This window comes from Rhineura floridana, chromosome 5 (genome assembly GCF_030035675.1).
Source record: "Rhineura floridana isolate rRhiFlo1 chromosome 5, rRhiFlo1.hap2, whole genome shotgun sequence".
Classification (NCBI taxonomy): Eukaryota; Metazoa; Chordata; class Lepidosauria; order Squamata; family Rhineuridae; genus Rhineura; species Rhineura floridana.
In genome coordinates, this window is record NC_084484.1 from 95,284,242 (window position 1) to 95,302,740 (window position 18,499).

At 38.2% G+C, this 18,499-nt stretch overlaps 1 protein-coding gene across 4 annotated transcripts in view; it reads right to left on the bottom strand.

Moving 5' to 3' along the window:
• Positions 1–330: 330 nt before the first annotated feature.
• The window catches only part of PDE9A (phosphodiesterase 9A), a 115,306-nt gene continuing 97,137 nt past the window's right edge, over positions 331–18,499 (bottom strand). For all 4 annotated transcript variants that reach the window (XM_061627561.1, XM_061627562.1, XM_061627564.1 and 1 more), the window contains 2 exons: positions 6,291–6,369; positions 331–3,031 (listed from right to left, as the gene is read on the bottom strand). In XM_061627561.1, the coding sequence (XP_061483545.1) occupies positions 6,319–6,369 (51 nt within the window). In that variant the 3' untranslated portion in view covers positions 331–3,031; positions 6,291–6,318. The remainder of the gene's footprint in view (positions 3,032–6,290; positions 6,370–18,499) is intronic.

Sequence of the window (18,499 nt, forward strand, 5' to 3'; positions counted from 1 at the left end):
ATTCCAGACCATTGGTTTCAAACCCAAGTAGGGTTGCCAGGTTCAATCCCTGAGACTGATCCTGTATCTTTAGGAGAAGAGAAAGTCAGCCAAGTGCAGGTGTTCTTGCAACACTGTAATGGGAAAAACCACAAGGTGGAATTCTCCCTTCCCCCTGCACAACTTTTAAAGATACAGAAGACCTCTTGGTTGCCAGGCCTGGCCTCCAAGAGGTCTTTTGTATCTTTAAAAGTTGTGGAGGTGGGAGGGAGAATTCCACCTTGTGGTTTTTCCCATTATAGGGTTGCAAGAAGACCTGCACTTGGCTGACTTTCTTTTCTCCTAAAGATACAGGATCAGTCTCAGGGTTTGAACCAGGCAACCCTAAACCCAAGGCACTGTTTAAAGGCCATGCATCCATTTTTGAGAACTGTAGATAATACAGTATATGAAAGCGGTTTCTTGCCCATTCAAATTTTATGTGCCTTTCTGGTGGTGTTAGGTTGCATTAACACTTTCCAAAAATCTAGGGTTGAATTCTGTCCACCGTAATAGTGGAGCCCCATGTCAGGGATTCCTGGGGTGGGGGTGGGGATATTGCCAATCAACATTTTGTCCTCAGATCTCTTCCTCATTCCCACTGGCCTGCGCTGCCGCTGACTCACTAGGTAAGCTGGAGCTTCAGCACAACAATTCAGTCTACAGTACCCTCTACTGCACTTGTACAATTCACCTCTTTTCCTAGATGTGGCTGGTGCCCATTGGGACTGTAAAGCAGAAGGCAGGGAGACCAACAGTAGGTGGAGTCAGAGCCAATGCCAGGAAGTGCCACTCCTTGACTGGTTGTAAGTAAGAAGGCAGGCAGGCTGAGGTTGGTGGGGTAGGGCCCCGTTTACCCTAATGAACCAACCCCCACTGCTTCCCAGATCAGTCCCTTCCTCAGGCCTAGCTGCTTTGGTAAACTTCTCTCAGCCTTTTTGTATCCTAATCTTCAAACACTTTTTGCTGTTACTTTTTACAAGCAGCCTGTGGAACCTGCCCCCCCACAAAGGTCCTGATGCTCATCAGATTCCGCCCTGCGTTCCCTCAACTCCATATCACATTCTAGGTCTTGTGCTTTTTTAAATGCGTAAATATACAGGACGCTATGAAAGGTATATATGACCAACAATTGCACCAAAGCGTATAGCCCTTGGATCATATCTGAATTGCCGATGTGTCTCTAGACATTGGGAGAGCTATTCTACTATTAAGAGTTGTGTAGAAGGGGAAATTGCACCAGGTGTGGGATTTCCTAGTCCTCTTTTGCACAACCTTCCTGCGGATCTGAATGTGGATGCTCAGCTGCCAGACAGAGGGAGGCCTGGTAGTTGGCATTTAAGTTCTGCCTCTGTCATAGGTTTTCTGGGTGATCTTGTGTAAAGCAGATTAGTTTATTCACACCTGAGCTTCCTGTCTGTAACTTGGGACCAGCAACCCATGTCATTTCAGTTGGCTACAATGGTCCAAACTTTCATTGTTCAGTATTAAAAGTGGATGCTGCCAGCGTTAACCTTAGCAATTCTCATCCAAGCAAAATGACTCCCAGCTATTGTCCATGTTCCAGCTGCCATGTGAAGTTCTGTATTTATCTGCTCTGTCAGTAGAACTTGAAGGCCACATGCAAATGTCTTTCCTACGTTTGTATTCCAAGATTTTTCTGATTGTGGAGAATTCAGGGACTAAATCTCAAACCCCAAGCATGTAAAACATATGCTGTACTACTGAGCTATGATGCCTCACCATTAGTGACCCTCCCAGGAATTGGGTGTATAATCTTCACAGTAAAACATAATAATTACAGAGCCTTCATTAAATGAATCTCAGTTGTACATAGTATGTACAAATACCTGGACCAAATTCTTGCCGATGTATCTAACACTAGCTTATTAGAGTGTTTGGTTAGCTAAATATTTCAGATGACCCATTCATTAAAAAGAGGCTGCATTCTAAATGCAGTGAATGCAGGAGCATTAGTTATTTATTACACTTTACTCTTCTTAGAAGGAACCCAGAGCAGCTTAGCTCTGGTTCCCCAGACAGTTTGATTTCTTATTCAGGCAGTTTACATGCTAGACTTGTCTAGCCTTGGCAGCAGAACTGCTTCATGTGCCTTCATACCATCACTGGGGCCCTTTACAGTTCTCTCAGTGCTTAGGAATAAGGCAACTGGAAACAGCTAGGCCACATCTGTCCCTCAGAAGGACCATCTGTACCCTGTAGTTACCAACCCAGAAACAAAAGAGAGGATGGAGGAATAGCATATGTAGAGACAGACTATGCTGCAGGCCATAGGAGGTATCATCATCAACATCATCATCCGTTACCTGCCCTTCACCCAAAGGTCCCAGGGCAGGTTACAACAATTTTAAAATATGACATAAAAAAACTATTTAAAAACAACCTAAAATCCCAAAATAGGGTGAGTCCTAAAAATACATGTCTCGGGTGTCAGATAGCCTGAGGCCTTGGTCTAACTTCCTTCTCTGCAGCGTTTTCTTGGCAAATAGTTGCTGACCAGAGAAGGTTAAATAATCCTTCTTGTTAGATACCCGCTCTCAGTCTTGTCAGCAAGGTGACAGGGCAGGATCTTGCTTCTTAATTTACACAGACATAATGAGATCCATTGTTGTTGCTTTAATCGTACACAAAATTACATTCTGAAAGATTTCTAAAACAACTTGCTTAAAAAGTACAAATTTCCCCAATACATCTCCATAAAACAACCAGAAGCAGTTAAAAAAGAAAAACATATAAAATCTAAAAAAGAGAATAATTTCAGCAGCCATTTTTTTGGTATAAGAATATATTATTTAGAAGATGACTTTAAAAAAAAATGTACAACAGTGGAGGCTCCTTATTGTTTGCATCCATAAGGATAAATACTAGTTTTTTGAAAAGTGCTTATATTAATATCAGCTGTTCAGTCTCATCCTCTGTCGATGCTGTGCAATCCAATGATGCTTAGCTAGACTTGGCAAACCTCTAAAGGATCTTTGTGTCCATTATTATGCTGAAATTAAAATACAAACATTGTTAGCCCCAGTGAATATGATGTCATCCATCCAACATTTTTGGCAGAACTCAGATGTGCTCATCCAGCACACCTGTAAGTCATACACATAGCAACTGTGCTAATCCCTATTAGTCTACCCAGCAGACCAGGGAAATGGTCAGACTGTAGCAGGTAGAAGCCCTGCAACCTTTTATTATTTATTTAAAATATTTCTATCCTGCCCTTCTACCCTATAATAGGGCACTCAGGGCGCCTTACAAAAATAAAATCACACACGTACATAATAAAATTGTTAACAGTAAAATCACAAAAACATTAACATAAATAAAAATACATAAAATACAATACACACACACACACACACACACACATATACACATATATATAGGGGGTGGTACTAAAAGGACTACAAAGGTAAAATTTAACATAGAAGGCATAAAATCAGTGTCAGGCTCTACCTCCCAAAGGCTGTCCGGAACGATATCGTTTTCAGATGTCTCCGGGAAACCAACAGGGAGGGAGCAGAGCAGACTTCTTGGGGTAGGGAATTTCACAGCTTGGGGGCCACAGCTGAAAAAGCTCTCTCCTGCGTGCCTGTCAGTCTAACATCTTTTATTCCAGGCACATAGAGGAGACCAGAGGCAGATGATCTTAAATCCCAGGCAGGTACATATGGGCATAAGCAGTCCCTCAGGTATACTGGTCCAAGGCCATTTAGGGCTTTAAAGGTCAGAACCAGCACTTTGAATTGGGCCCGGAAACAAATTGGGAGCCAGTGGAGTCGATAAAGCACAGGAGTGATATGCTCCCTGTGCCATGCTCCAGTTAACATTCTGGCTGCTGCATTTTGAACCAACTGCAATTTCCAAACCGTTTTCAAAGGCAACCCCACATAGAGTGCATTACAGTAATCAAGCCTCAATGTCACCAATGCATGTATCACTGTGGCCAAGTCAACTGCCTCCAGGAATGGACGCAGCTGGTAGACCAGTTTGAGTTGGCCAAAACACTCCTGGCTATCGCAGCCACCTGATATTCAAGCAGCAGGGCAGGATCCAGGAGGACTTCCAAACTGCGGACCTGCTCCTTCAAGTGGAGTACAACCCATCCCTGGTGCAGTTTTTCCCTTGACCAGTAGTACTTCCATCTTGTCTGGATTAAGTTTCAGTTTGTTAGCCCACATCCAGCCCTTCACAGCCTCCAGGCACCGGTTTAGGATAAGCACTCTCTCCCTGCAATCAGGTGGTAGGGAGAGATAGAGCTGAGTGTCATCAGCATATTGATGACATTCTACTCCAAATCTCCTGATGACCTCTCCCAGCAGTTTCATATAAATGTTAAAGGGCATGGGAGACAGAATGGAACCCTGCAGTACCCCATAGACCAACGGCCAGGGGGTTGAGCAGTAGTCTCCCAGCACCACTTTCTGGGTCCTGTCTGTCAGGTAGGACCGGAGCCACCGTAAAACAGTGCCTCCCAATCCCATCCCAGCTAGACAGCCCAGAAGGATACCATGGGCGATCGTATCGAAGGCTGCCAAGAGGTCCAGCAGCACCAAGAGGGATGCACTTCCCCGTGTCTGATGCCTGGTGTAGGTCATCAAGCAGGGCGACCAAGGCAGTCTCTGTCCCATGACCAGGCCTGAAGCCTGACTGAAAAGGATCTAGATAGTCTGATTCATCCAGGAAAACCTGGAGCTGAACAGCCACTACCCTCTCAATCACCTTGCCAGAAAGGGGAGATTGGAGACTGGGAGGAAGTTGTTAAGATCCGCAGGGTCTAACGAAGGCTTTTTTAAACAAAGGTCTTGTCACAGCCTCCTTCAACAATGTTGGCATAGAACCTTCCCTTAGGGAGGTGTTAATTAAATATGCCAACCAGTCAGCCACTCTCCCTCTGGCAGATTTGATTAACCAGGATGGGCAAGGGTCAAGGGAGCAAGTAGTGGCCCTCGATTCTCCTAGAATCCTGTCCACATCCTCAGGCTTTACAAGCTGAAAAGTATCCATAGAAAAATGACCAGAGGAAGCTTCGGTGACATATGGCACAACTGTAGTTAATGAGGAGTCCAAGTCAGTCCGAATGCAAGCAATTTTATCTGCAAAGTGCCTCGCAAACATGTCACAGCAAGCGACAGGGCCAGATGTAGGGCCAGAGCCCAAAAGGCCCCGGACCACCTGGAAAAGCATCGCTGGATGACACTGAGCAGACGCAGTGGTGGCAGAGAAGTGCACTTTCTTCACTGCCATCACCACCACATGATAGGCTCGAAAATGAGCTCTAGCCTGTGTTCGATCGGAAGCAGACTGAGTTTTTCTCCATCGTTGTTCTAGCCATCGTCCCTGCCGTTTCATCAGGCCCAAAAGGCAAAAGGATGCCTCTTTTCTCTGTACACATTTTATTTGTTTGGAATATTTATACACTGCTAAACATTACAAAATACTGTACTGATGAACAGTAACAATAAAAAGACAACAAATAAGTCATTCCAAGAAAAATCTGATTCTGTTTATGAGTTAATATTGTTGTGAGGACTTCTGCTTTAGCACTCTCCCACTCCACTGGTGTGGGAACTTCCTCCTGTGTGCACATGCTATGGAGGAAAGGTGATTCCTTTCATTAGAACAAATTAGGCTTGTTTTCTGCTTGGCAAAAAGGCTCTATTGAGCTTAGAACCCTGCACATGCTCGCCAGCACAACATGGCCTAACAAAAGGCATAAGTTAACAGGAAACGACACTTCTAGAAGTGGCCTCATTGAGATTTAGAACCTTATTATAGAGACTTTTTGTGACCCCTGAAGAAAAGTATTGTCTAGTCCTACTTAAACCTCACTGAAATCAATACAACTAAAGTGCATGACTAAATACTTACATCTCAGCAACTTCCATGGGACTTGGGGGTGCCTAACTTTAACTGAATTATGCTTTTATCACAAGAGAATGCCAGGCTTCTCCCATTCCTAAATAGTGTATGTTTCCACTTAATTTGTTGCTACTTTGCCCTTCCTTTCACATATTTACAAGCCAATGAAAAACCTTCTCTACTATTCATTATTGTTTTTGTACTCTATAAATAGGTGGTCACAATGCATTACAACTCTGTTTCAAATGAATTTATCATTTTTTGTTGCAGTCATCACATTCAATATACCATGAGGCTATTTTCTATCTAGTATTTTAAGTATGTGACTATCAAATATTTGTTGTTCACAGTGTTTCTTAATGTGAAAGTATCCTTTAAAAAGGAATAATTACCTTGATGTGCCTTATTTTTATTTGCTTTTCACTTCTCCTTGCTTCCAATTGCTAAACTTTCATTCTTCTTCTTCTGTAACTAGTTAAGAATAGAATGGAATAAATGACACTGGCAGATATGTGGCATCTGCTTTTTTTAATGTTGCAATCACTACAGATGGAAGGATCAGTCAATTTCGGTTCTCTCGGTTTCTCTTTTTTTCAATCTTCAATTCAGTTCGCCGCATTTCTGCAGCAATTTGCAAATTATTATTTTTTAAATCCTCATGAAAATTCTTCAGCATTTTAGTGCAAATTTCTCCTAATAACCACATTTTTATATGCAGTTTTGACTATTGTATACATTTCTGAAAGCAATTTCTAATATTATGCATTTTTGTACATTATTTTCACTAATATATTCATTTTTATGCACACTTTTCCCTAATATATGCATTTGTGTAATGGTCAATATAGGAATCAAATTGATTTTATAATTGGTAGCAGAAGATGGAGAAGTTCCATACTTTCTGTGAAAACAAGACCAGGAGCAGACTGCGGTACAGATCATGAACTGGTCATATCAAAAATCAGAATAAAGCTAAAGAAGAACAACAAAGCAATCTTTATTTATTTATTTATTTATTTATTATTTCATTTATATCCCACCAATCTTCCCAGCAGGAGCCCAGGGCGGCAAACAAAAGCACTAAAAACACTTTAAAACATCATAAAAATACATTAAAACAAAACTTTAAAAACATTTCTTAAAAAAGCTTTGAAAACATTTTAAAAAGGTTAAAAACATATTGTTTTTTTTTTTAAAAAAAAAAGGTTTAAAAGCATCTTAAAAAGCAACTCCAACACAGAAGCAGACTGGGATAGGTCTAAACTTAAAAGGCTTATTGAAAGAGGAAGGTCTTCAACAGGCGCTGAAAAGATAATAGAGATGGCGCCTTGCTAATATTTAAGTGTAGGGAGTTCCACAGAGCAGGTGGAGCCACACTAAAGATCCGTTTCGTATGTTGTGCAGAATGGACCTTCTGATAAGATGGTATCTGCAGGAGGCCCTCACCTGCAGAGCACAGTGATCGACTGGGTATATAAGGGATAAGACGATCTTTCAGGTATCCTGCTCCCAAGCTAGGGCTTTGTACACTAAAACGAATGCCAAAATACAATTTAAATAACATCCCAGAAGAATATAAAGATCAAATAAGGAACAGATTTGAGGCTTTAAACTTAGTTGACAGAGAATCAGAAGAACTATGGAATGAAGTCAGAAACATTATCAGGGAAGAATACGGAAAGACAATACCTCGTTAAAAAGAAAGAAAGACCTCAATGGATGACTAAAGAAACTCTTCAAATGGTTAAAGAGAGAAGGAAAGCGGACTTCCGGGAAGTGGTGCTGGCTGGTGGTTGTCTCTGAGGGAGCTCTGCCCCAGAGGAAGCTTTTTTCAGGTTAAAAGTCAGCCAAGAGGAATCTTGGACTGGCTTAAATGTTCTCCAAGGTACAGGAGAACCGATCAGATCTTCCACAAGACTTCGTTGAGCTGTCGGCGGCTGGAATTGATCAGGAAATTCCTGAGATAAGAAGGCAAGCCGATCGGCTGAAGACGGAGTCAGGATTTTCACGCAAGCTGGACTGGAATGAAGCGAAGCGTTTTTTCTTTTCTTAAAAAAAAAACGTTCTTAACCAGCGAGCCCACTTCTGCCTAAACCTTATCATTTGGCTTAAATTACTGCAATAAAAGGGATTTGTTTATGAATCAGCAATTGAGAAACCTGGGTGAGTCATACTTTTTCTCTTTTAAATATAATTAAGGAAGAAAGAAAATATAAACAACTTATTTACTTTTCTACGACAAAAAGCTGGCTTGAATTTGGACTTTTAAAGTTTAAAAACGGATGAGAGGTAATTATTATATTTTGGACTATTTTTCTCTTTGGACTATTTCTTGTTGGATGAATCCGCTGCTCGTATATGCTACTAATTGTTTAGTCTTGGCAACCAGAATTGTTTTGCATTCTTGGATGCAGATAAGGACTGTGTTGTGCTGGCTGGATTCCAATTACAGGCCTGGAATATTAACTCTTCTTTTTGGTGGAGGGAAAAAAAAGAAGAAATAGACTGCCCTTAGGTTCTGAAACAGTGATTAATTTTAGAAATTAAAGGCCTCTTTTTGAAAATGACAACTAAAAAAACAACTAAGGCCCAGGGGCGAAGAGGTTCTATTGATACACAGGAAGAGGATATACCCCCAGAAATGTTTCAAAAAATAATGGAAGGGATTAATGCTATAAAACAGGAAATTAAACAGGAAATGAAAATTGAATTGACAGATATAAAAGACTATATTAAAACACAAGTGGATGAGATTAAAGGGACAATTGGGCAAATAAAGGAGGATGCAAAAAATACTAAAGAAAAGGTACAAACCTTGGAGAATAGAACAGATATACTAAATCTGGAACTAGAAAAAAATTTGGACTATTTAGCTATGACTGAAATGAGAAATAAAGAGCATTGTTTGAGATTCCGTGCAATCCCTGAGGAAACAGGTGAAGGCATTAGAGACAAAATTGTTAATGCTTTAGTAAAATTTCTGGACTTGAATGAAGATAGGATGGAATTTGAAATAGACAAAGTTTATAGAATTAACTCCAGATATGCAACAATGAAAAAAATTCCAAGAGATGTGCTTGTTCACTTCGTAAAGAAAACGACCAGAGATATGGTTTTACAGCAACACTTTAAATATACCTTTAAAATTGATGGTAAGGAAATACTGGTGATGAAGGAAATTCCTATTAGACTTTTACGTAAGAGAAAAGAATATGCTTTCCTTACAGAAAAACTTAAGCAATGCAAAATTCAATTTAGGTGGGACGTTCCAGAAGGAGTGATTTTTACATTCAGACAACAGAAATATAGATTGAATACTGTTCAAAAAGCAAGGGACTTCTTGAGAAAAGCTTCAAAAGATATGGAAGAAGATAAACTCAAAGATATGGATACAGTTCCTGGGAAACAAAGTCAACAAGGATACGCAGAGGAGGGGAAGGAAGATGATGGATCAAAAGGAGCATCAGGCAAATTTTAAAATACACGCTTAACGATGGATTACAAATACCTAACTTGGAATATAAATGGAGCCAACACGGCGCAGAAGAGAAAGAAAGTGTTTCATTATTTGAAAAAATTAAAATTGGATATAATTTGTCTACAAGAAACTCATATTCAGAAGAAAGATTCTAAATATTTGATTTGTAAAAATTTGGGTGAAGAATTTATTTCAGCTGGACCAAAAAAAAAAAATGGAGTTGTTCTCTATATTAACCCACAATTGCTTCCTAAATTGGTATTATTGGACGATAGTGGTAGATTTGTGGGGGTTGAAATTACTTTACAAGGTACAAACATTTTGATAGTGGGTATTTATGCCCCCAATGAAGATAAAACAAGGTTTTATACAGGACTTATGGAAAAATTGTCAGAGTTTTCATATGAGCATTGGTGTGTCATGGGTGACTGGAATGGGGTAATCTCACCAAAAATTGATAGGCTTTCTGAAAAAAATATCAAAGAGACACAAGGTAAATTACCGAAGATTTGTTTTGAACTCATGGAACATCTAGAATTGGTGGATACCTGGAGATATATAAATGATAATGCAAAGGAATTTACTTATTTTTCAGAAAGACATAAAACATTTTCGAGGATTGATATGATTTGGATGTCAAAAATTTTAGCGAAGGATATTTTTAAAATGGATATATTACCAAAAACTTTTTCGGACCATAATCCTGTGATATTAACTTTAAAAAAAAAAAATCTTGGATTTAGATGGAGACTAAATGAATCTTTATTACAGAATGATAAAGTAGTACAAGAATGTAAGAAGAAATTAAAGGAGTTCTTTGAATATAATTTACATAAAGGAACAAGTGAAAATATTGTTTGGGATACAAGTAAGGCATTTATGAGGGGATACTTTATTAAATGTAATTCTGAATTAAAAAAAAAGAAACAACAGAAAATGCAATTAATTTTGGAAGAAATAAAACAAAAAGAGGAAGAATTGAAAAAGAATCCAGCTAAAGTTTCTATTGTAAATCAAATTAAAATGTTACAGAAGCAAGTATCAATGTTGACAGTTAGAGAAATTGAAAGGAAATTAAATTTTGCTAAACAAAGGACTTTTGAATTTGCAAATAAACCTGGGAAATGGTTAGCATATAAATTAAGAAAAGAACGTCAAAAAAATATTATTTTAAAGATACAAGAAGGAGATGAGACGCTGACAAACAATGTAAAAATTAAAAAGATTTTTCATCAATATTACTCAACATTGTATAAGTGTCAAGAAATTCCATCTGAAAAAATAGAAGAGTATTTGTTTAAACAGAATTTGCCTAAAATTACAGATTTTCAGAGACAAGTTATTAATGGCCCTATTACGTCAAGAGAGATATCTGAAGCCATAAATAAAATTAAATTAGGAAAGGCACCAGGACCAGATGGGCTATCTGCAATGTATTATAAATGTTTGGAGGAAGAACTCCTGCTACCTTTACAGTCTACAATGAATTCTATTTTGCAAGAGGGAAAGATACCGGATAGTTGGAAAAATGCTAATATAACATTAATACCTAAAGAGGACCAAGATTTAACTAAAACAAAAAATTATCGGCCAATATCTCTACTGAACAATGACTATAAAATTTTTACAATGATTTTGGCTGAAAGATTGAAAATAATATTGCAACAATTTATTCAGGAAGATCAATCAGGGTTTTTACCTAAAAGACAATTACGTGACAACGTCAGGAATGTTTTGAATATGTTGGAATATTTAGAACAACGAAATGATAAACAAGCAGCTCTGATTTTTTTAGATGCTGAAAAAGCATTTGATAATTTGAATTGGAAATTTATGTTCCAGGTTTTGGAGCAAATGGACTTTGGAGACAACTTTATAAAATGGATTAGATCGATTTATACATCACAGAAGGCCCAGATAATTGTTAATGGAGAATTAACGGACTCATGTGAAATACAAAAGGGTACAAGACAGGGATGTCCATTATCTCCCCTTTTATTTATTTTGGTTTTAGAAGTATTGCTTAGAGATATAAGGCAAGATAAAAGGATTTCGGGATTAAAAATAAAAAAAGAAGAATATAAATTGAGAGCATTTGCTGATGATTTGATAATTGTACTAGAAAACCCTTTGGAAGGAATTCATATACTGATGGACAAATTAAAAGAATTTGGACCTTTAGCAGGATTTAAGATCAACAATCAAAAAACAAAGATGTTGGTGAAAAATTTAACTTTAAGGGAACAGAAAGAGTTAATGGACAAGACAGATTTTACAATAGAAAAAAAGTTGAAATATCTAGGCATCATCATGACAAATAAAAACTCAAAGTTATTTCACAATAATTACGAAAAATTATGGACAGAGATTAAGAAAGACTTGCTAAGATGGGATAAACTACAACTGTCATTAATGGGTAGAATATCTGTGATAAAAATGAATGTATTACCGAGAATGATGTTTTTGTTTCAAACAATACCTGTAATATCCTCTGATTTACCTTTTAAACAATGGCAAAAAGATATTTCTAAATTTGTATGGCAAGGAAAAAAACCAAGAGTTAAATTTAAATTACTTCAAGACGCTAAAGAAAGAGGAGGACTGGGATTACCAAATTTGAGACTTTATTTTGCTGCCTGCTGTTTAGTCTGGATAAAGGAATGGATCTTATTGAGGAATAAAAGACTATTGGATTTGGAGGGCCACAATCTGAAGTGGGGATGGCATGGATATCTATGGTATGACAAAGTAAAAGTAAATGTAGACTTTAATAATCATTTTATAAGACGTCCTCTGTTGAAAATATGGAATAGATACAAACCAAGGTTTTATTCGAAAATACCATTATGTGTCTCAAGTCAAGAAGCTTTTTATAGAAGAGAAATGTCTGGAAAAGAGAAATGGTTAACTTATCAAGAACTATTAGAAAATGTACATGGAGAATACATATTGAAAGAGAGAGAACAATTGATAAAGGAAGGATATAGTTTTCATTGGTTTGCCTATTTACAATTGTTAGAAAGATATAAAATGGACAAGAAAATGTATGGGTTTGAAATAAATAAATCTGATTTTGAAATAGGTTTGTGTACAAATGATGAAAACATAATTGCAAAAATGTATAAACTTTTATTGAAAATGGATATGGAGGAAGAACAAGTAAAAGAGTGCATGGTAAAGTGGGCAAAAAATTTTGGTCATAACATACAAATGGATCAATGGGAAAATATGTGGAAAAAAGGCTTGAAATTTACATTATGCTATAATCTTAAAGAAAATTTTTATAAAATGATGTACCGTTGGTACATGACTCCAGAAAAGCTGTCAAAAATGTATAGTAATGTCTCTAATGTTTGTTGGAAATGTAAACAACAAGAAGGATCTTTTTATCATATGTGGTGGTCATGTAAAAAGGCGAAATTATTTTGGGCACAGATAGGTAGGAAGATGCAAAAAATTCTAAAGATAAATATTCGGTCAAAACCAGAATTTTTCTTATTGGGTTTTATGGATAAACAAATAGAAAAGAAATATGGAAGAATAATATTATATATGATTACGGCAGCAAGATTATTATATGCACAAAAGTGGAAAATGGAATCAACACCAACAATGGAAGAATGGTTATTGAAATTAATGGACTTAGTAGAAATGGATAAATTGACATGTTTACTTAGAGAAAAATCGACAGATACATTTCTTAAGGAATGGAAACCTCTCTTAGACTTTTTGTTGAAAGATCAAAATAAAATGATGATACTGGGATTTGACGATTAATTAAGACAGCCTATGGAGAAAAGGGACTCTGTATGTATACATTAAGGGACAGGTTTGATGTATATTATATACTTATAGCTGATCTGCGACAAATCGGAAGTCAACTATTTTATTTTCATTTTTTTGTTGATGTATTGCTATGTCTTTTTGACTTTGTTTTGTTTGTTTTTGGAAAAATTTGAATAAAAATTATTAAAAAAAAAAAAAAAGAGAGAAGGAAAGCAAAAGCAAAAGGAGATAGAAACAAGGCTAGTACCCTAAATGCAACAATACAGCCACTAGTACGTAGGGACAAAGAAAACTATTACAATATTACAATAGAAATGGAAGAGAACAACAAAAAGGGTAGAACAAGAGCCCTATTCCAAAAGATTAGAGAATTAAAGGGAAATTTAAACCAAGAGTAGGGATATTGAATAATCAACAGGGGAACACACTGACTGACGAAGATGAAATAAAAGGAAGATGGAAGCAATACAATGAAGAACTCTGTAAAAGAGATGCAAGGATGACAGATTCATTCACGGAGGAACTATATGATGAAGAACTAGAAATTTTAGAATGTGAGTTGAAAGCTGCTCTTAAAATACTTGGAAGAAACAAATCACCAGGAACAGATGGCATGCTACCTTGTAGAGTTACTACAAATTTCGACAAAAATTGGTCAACAAATATGGAAAACTAAACAATGGCCCACAGACTGGAAGCATTCCCAAAGAAAGGAGATCCCAGGGAATGCAGTAATTATCAAACTATTGCCTTAATATCCCAGGCAAGTAAAGTAATGCTCAAGATTCTACAACAAAGGCTCTTACCATATACGGAGCGAGAAATGCCAGATGTCCAAGCTGGATTCAGAAAGGGAAGAGGCACCAGAGACCATATTGCAAACATAGGTTGGATAATGGAACGGACCAAGGAATTTCAGAAGAAAATCACCCTGTGCTTTATAGATTACAGCAAAGCCTTTGTGTAGATCATGAGAAACTATGGAATGCTTTAAAAGAGAAGGGGGTGCCACAGCATCTGATTGTCCGGATGCACAACCTATACTCTGGACAAGAGGCTACTGTAAGGACAGAATATGGAGAAACTGATTGGTTCCCAATTGGAAAGGGGGTGAGACGGGTGTATTTTATCACCCTACTTGTTTAATCTATATGCAGAATATATCATACGGAAAGCGAGAAGGGACCAAGATGAAGAAGGTGTGAGAATTGGAGGGAGAAATATCAATAATTTAAGATATGCAGATGATACCATGCTACTAGCAGAAACCAGTAATGATTTGAAATGAATGCTGATGAAAGTTGAAGAGGAAAGCACAAAAGCAAGACTACAGCTGAACGTCAAGAAGACTAAAGTAATGACAACAGAAGATTTATGTAACTTTAAAGTTGACAATGAGGACATTGAACTTGTCAAGGATTATCAATACCTTGGCGCAGTCATTAATCAAAATGGAGACAATAGTCAAGAAATCAGAAGAAGGCTAGGACTGGGGAGGGCAGCTATGAGAGAAGTAGAAAAGGTCCTCAAATGCAAAGATGTATCACTGAACACTAAAGTCAGGATCATTCAGACCATGGCATTCCCAATCTCTATGTATCAACTCATTTGAAATGTGGTGTTGGAGGAGAGCTTTGTGGATATCATGGACTGCAAAAAAAGACAAGAAATTAAGCTCGAACTATCACTAGAACAGAAACTGAGGTTATCAAACTCTGGACACATCATGAGAAGACATGATTCACTAGAAAAGACAATAATGGTGGGAAAAACAGAAGGGAGTAGAAGTAGAGGAAGGCCAAAGAAGAGATGGATTGATTCCATAAAGGAAGCACAGACCTGAACTTACAAAATCTGAACAGGGTGGTTTATAACAGATGCTATTGGAAGTCGCTGATTCATAGGGTTGATATAAGTCGTGATTGACTTGAAGGCACATAACAGCAGCAACTCTGATTGTTGGGTTCTTCTAGGTACCAAATACATGAAGGCACCAATGAGAATGCATGTAAGTATTAACTATCTTGGGAGTAAGACAACTAGACATTATTTTAATTGATTAGATTAATCATAATAACTGTTAAACTGGGCAACATGGGAAATGTCAAGGATTCAAATAGGAAGACAAGAATTGAAAAAAATCTTGCGTAACTTTCCCCCCTAAATTTTGTAAATCTTGTCATGAGGAGAGGTTTCCAGTGATCCTTGGACACCCACAAATGGAAACAAAGGGAGGATTTGTGTTGGAAAAATACAGCTTGAAATGAAGTCAGATCCAAAAAGCTGAGAAGGTGAAAAGCCTAGAGTGAAAAGACCACCACAAGGTGCAACCTTGGGCATCTTTTTGGGCCAATGCTGAAAAATTAAAAGCAGGCATGACTGTCAATGTCTAGCATATCCTCTGTCATTGGTTCATCTTCATTTTTTGCTATTGGGATGAGAATATTGGACATTTGACCGTCTCAGAAGCCACACATGCTTTACACAGGAGAGGTATAATTTGCTGCTTGTGTGTTCTGCTTTGAATGTATTGTTTTCCTATTTGCTTGATTACCAAAAGTGCTGTGCTACTATTCTTAAATAAACCAATTGATTCATGGAACTTTAAACCATTGTTGTTCCTTGTTTCACTGGAATCTAAGAGAACCTGTGGTAGATGCCTTTCAGAGGGCATTACAGTTTTACACATAACAACCTCAACACAGAAATCACAAAACCTGTTTTATCAATCACAGTTCTAAGCATAGTTAACAAGCCTGCTCATGTAGTCTGTGGTGAATTCACAGCCAAAATCAGCTATAACCTTTGGTTCAAAAAATCCCCATTACAGTAGAGTTATTCCTGATTCCTTATTAAGGCTGTAATCCAACACATATTTACTTGGAAGTAAACCTCACTGAACACAGTAAGGCTTACTTCTGAATAAACACCAGGCTGTGCAGCTTCATTTGTCATCTCAGAAAATCTGGCTTTGGTCAGCTTTCCCATTGTTATGTTATTTCCATTTGAAACTTGACAAAGCTTAAACAGACGCTTACAATGATCTTTAACCTATTGGAAGGGAGGTTGGAGTATTCCCATAAGCTCTTCTTTCCATTTCCCAACATCAAACTCAGTTCTCAGGGATGCTAACTTTTCATTTAAAACATCCCCAAGGGCAGAAGGGCCACAGACCTTATTGATATTAATCACTGTCGCCCACGCATGTAAGTACACTGCAACAAACAGAATTCTTTCAGTGTGAGTAAATTGTATCTTACATGTGTATGGTTGGAAATATCAGATACCACACATTTTCTCTGCAGCAACCAGCTGATTGGAAAACAGTTCTATCAGTTTTTAAAAAATAAATATTTTAAAAAAAATATTAGAAGTTGTTGAAACATTGTAATTATTAAATGGAGCAGATTTATTTGGATTAAAGTGAATGGACCTGGACTGATAAAAAGTAACACCCTCCCTTTATTTCTCGATGCATTCTTTCAATTACCCTTAGAAATTACTTAGCCTTGTAATGTTGTGATCTGCAAACTATCTGCAGCTACAATGCATGATACTCTATACATCCGTGTTGTGTTTTCTTAGTGTTTGGGCTATTGCCTCATGTTAATTCCAGAAGCATCTCTGACTAACCCTGAAGCTATTTTATTGATCAGCTTTCATGGAGGCCTTGACAGTTGTTGGACAGGTCAGCAGCAGAAAGAATAAAGCAGAGATGGAGAACCTGTGGCCCTCCAGGTGTTGTTGGACTCCAGCTCCTATCAGCCCTTGTTAGCATGGATAAAGGTCAGGAAAGATGGGAGTTGTAGTCCAACAACACCTAAACAGCCAGTGTGGTGTAGTGGTTCAGGTGTTGGATAACGACCTGGGAGACCAGGGTTCGAATCCCCACATAGCCATGAAGCTCACTGGGTGACCTTGGGCCAGTCACTGCCTCTCAGCCTCATGAAAACCTATTCATAGGGTCACCATAAGTTGGAATCGACTTGAAGGCAGTACATTTACATTTTTTAACACCTAGGGGGCCACAGGTTCCCCATCCCTGATATAAAAGATTAAGAGTTTGAAAGCCAAACACATGTGACAGGACAGTCAACCTGATTATTAAAAACCTAAGCAACATTCAAAAGCCAATTCATGAAACAGGGATAACAGAAGGGTAGTAAGAGCTGAAGTAGGTTTTGAAAGTGCAGACAGGCTTGAGAAATCTAGTAGAAGACTAAGGAGGATATAATGAAGACAAGAGCCCTGTTCAGGTGTTTGGTACCCCTCGGTACCAAACACATAAAGGCATAAATAGGAATGCATGAGAACAGCCCCACTGTCTTGACACTGCCATACATAGCTGGCCATATATACTAGGTAATGCATGATCAATGACAGTCTAAAGGGGGTTGCTTCTATACATGTAAGGTTTCCTTCATGGTGACAGGAATCATGCACACATGTCAACTGGGGAACCTGGCTGGTGGGCTCAATGTAACATATCAAAATTTGGTATATCAAATTTTGTCCCAAGTATCAACATTTTGTCCCTATAGGTATGCCTAAGCCCACATGTCCTTCCTGGATTGGAGGAAGCTCCTCCCTCATCAAGTCCTCCCTTGATTCTATACACCAGAGGTGACTAGCCTATGCCCCTTTTGATGTTGCAGGACTACAACTTCCATCATCGCTGACCATTGGCCATGGTGGCTGGGGCTGACAAAAGCATAACTCCAACAACATCTGGAGAGCCACATAGTAACCAACACTGCTATGCAGAGTTAAACATGAATTTATTCCTGATGAAAATTTGTCACCTTCTGAACATCATGGGCAAACCTTGCTCCGTATAAATAAGTCTGAGATTGCCTCTTTAAGATTGCCTAGCATAGCTTAGAGAGTAAACAGTTTTGTTTCCTATTTATGCCATTTATCTGTTTTCCTCCTCACCCCTTACATTTCCATCCCCAATTTTGATAAAGCTTTACATTTACAATCTGGCATTTGTATCCTTTCACTAAACCAAGGACCTTTCCTTTGCATGCCGGATTGTGCTTTCATGCTGCATGCTTTGACCAAGGGAAGGTAAGGGGGGGAAAGGCTGAACTCATTCAGAGCAGTGACTGGGAAGTTAGCTGGTAGTTGTCACTTCCCAGGTTGAAATATAATCTGCAACCCTTGGAATGCCTCTCGTCTAGGGGCTAGCCTGAACTGAGAGGTGGTAGCTGATACAACTGGAGTGTTACAGGCAGCTGGGCATCTCCAGAGATGTCTCTCCAGGTAAGCCCTGTGGATCCCCAACAGACCATTGTTTGCAATCCAAGGCCTCCAAGATTACACATTTGTATGCAG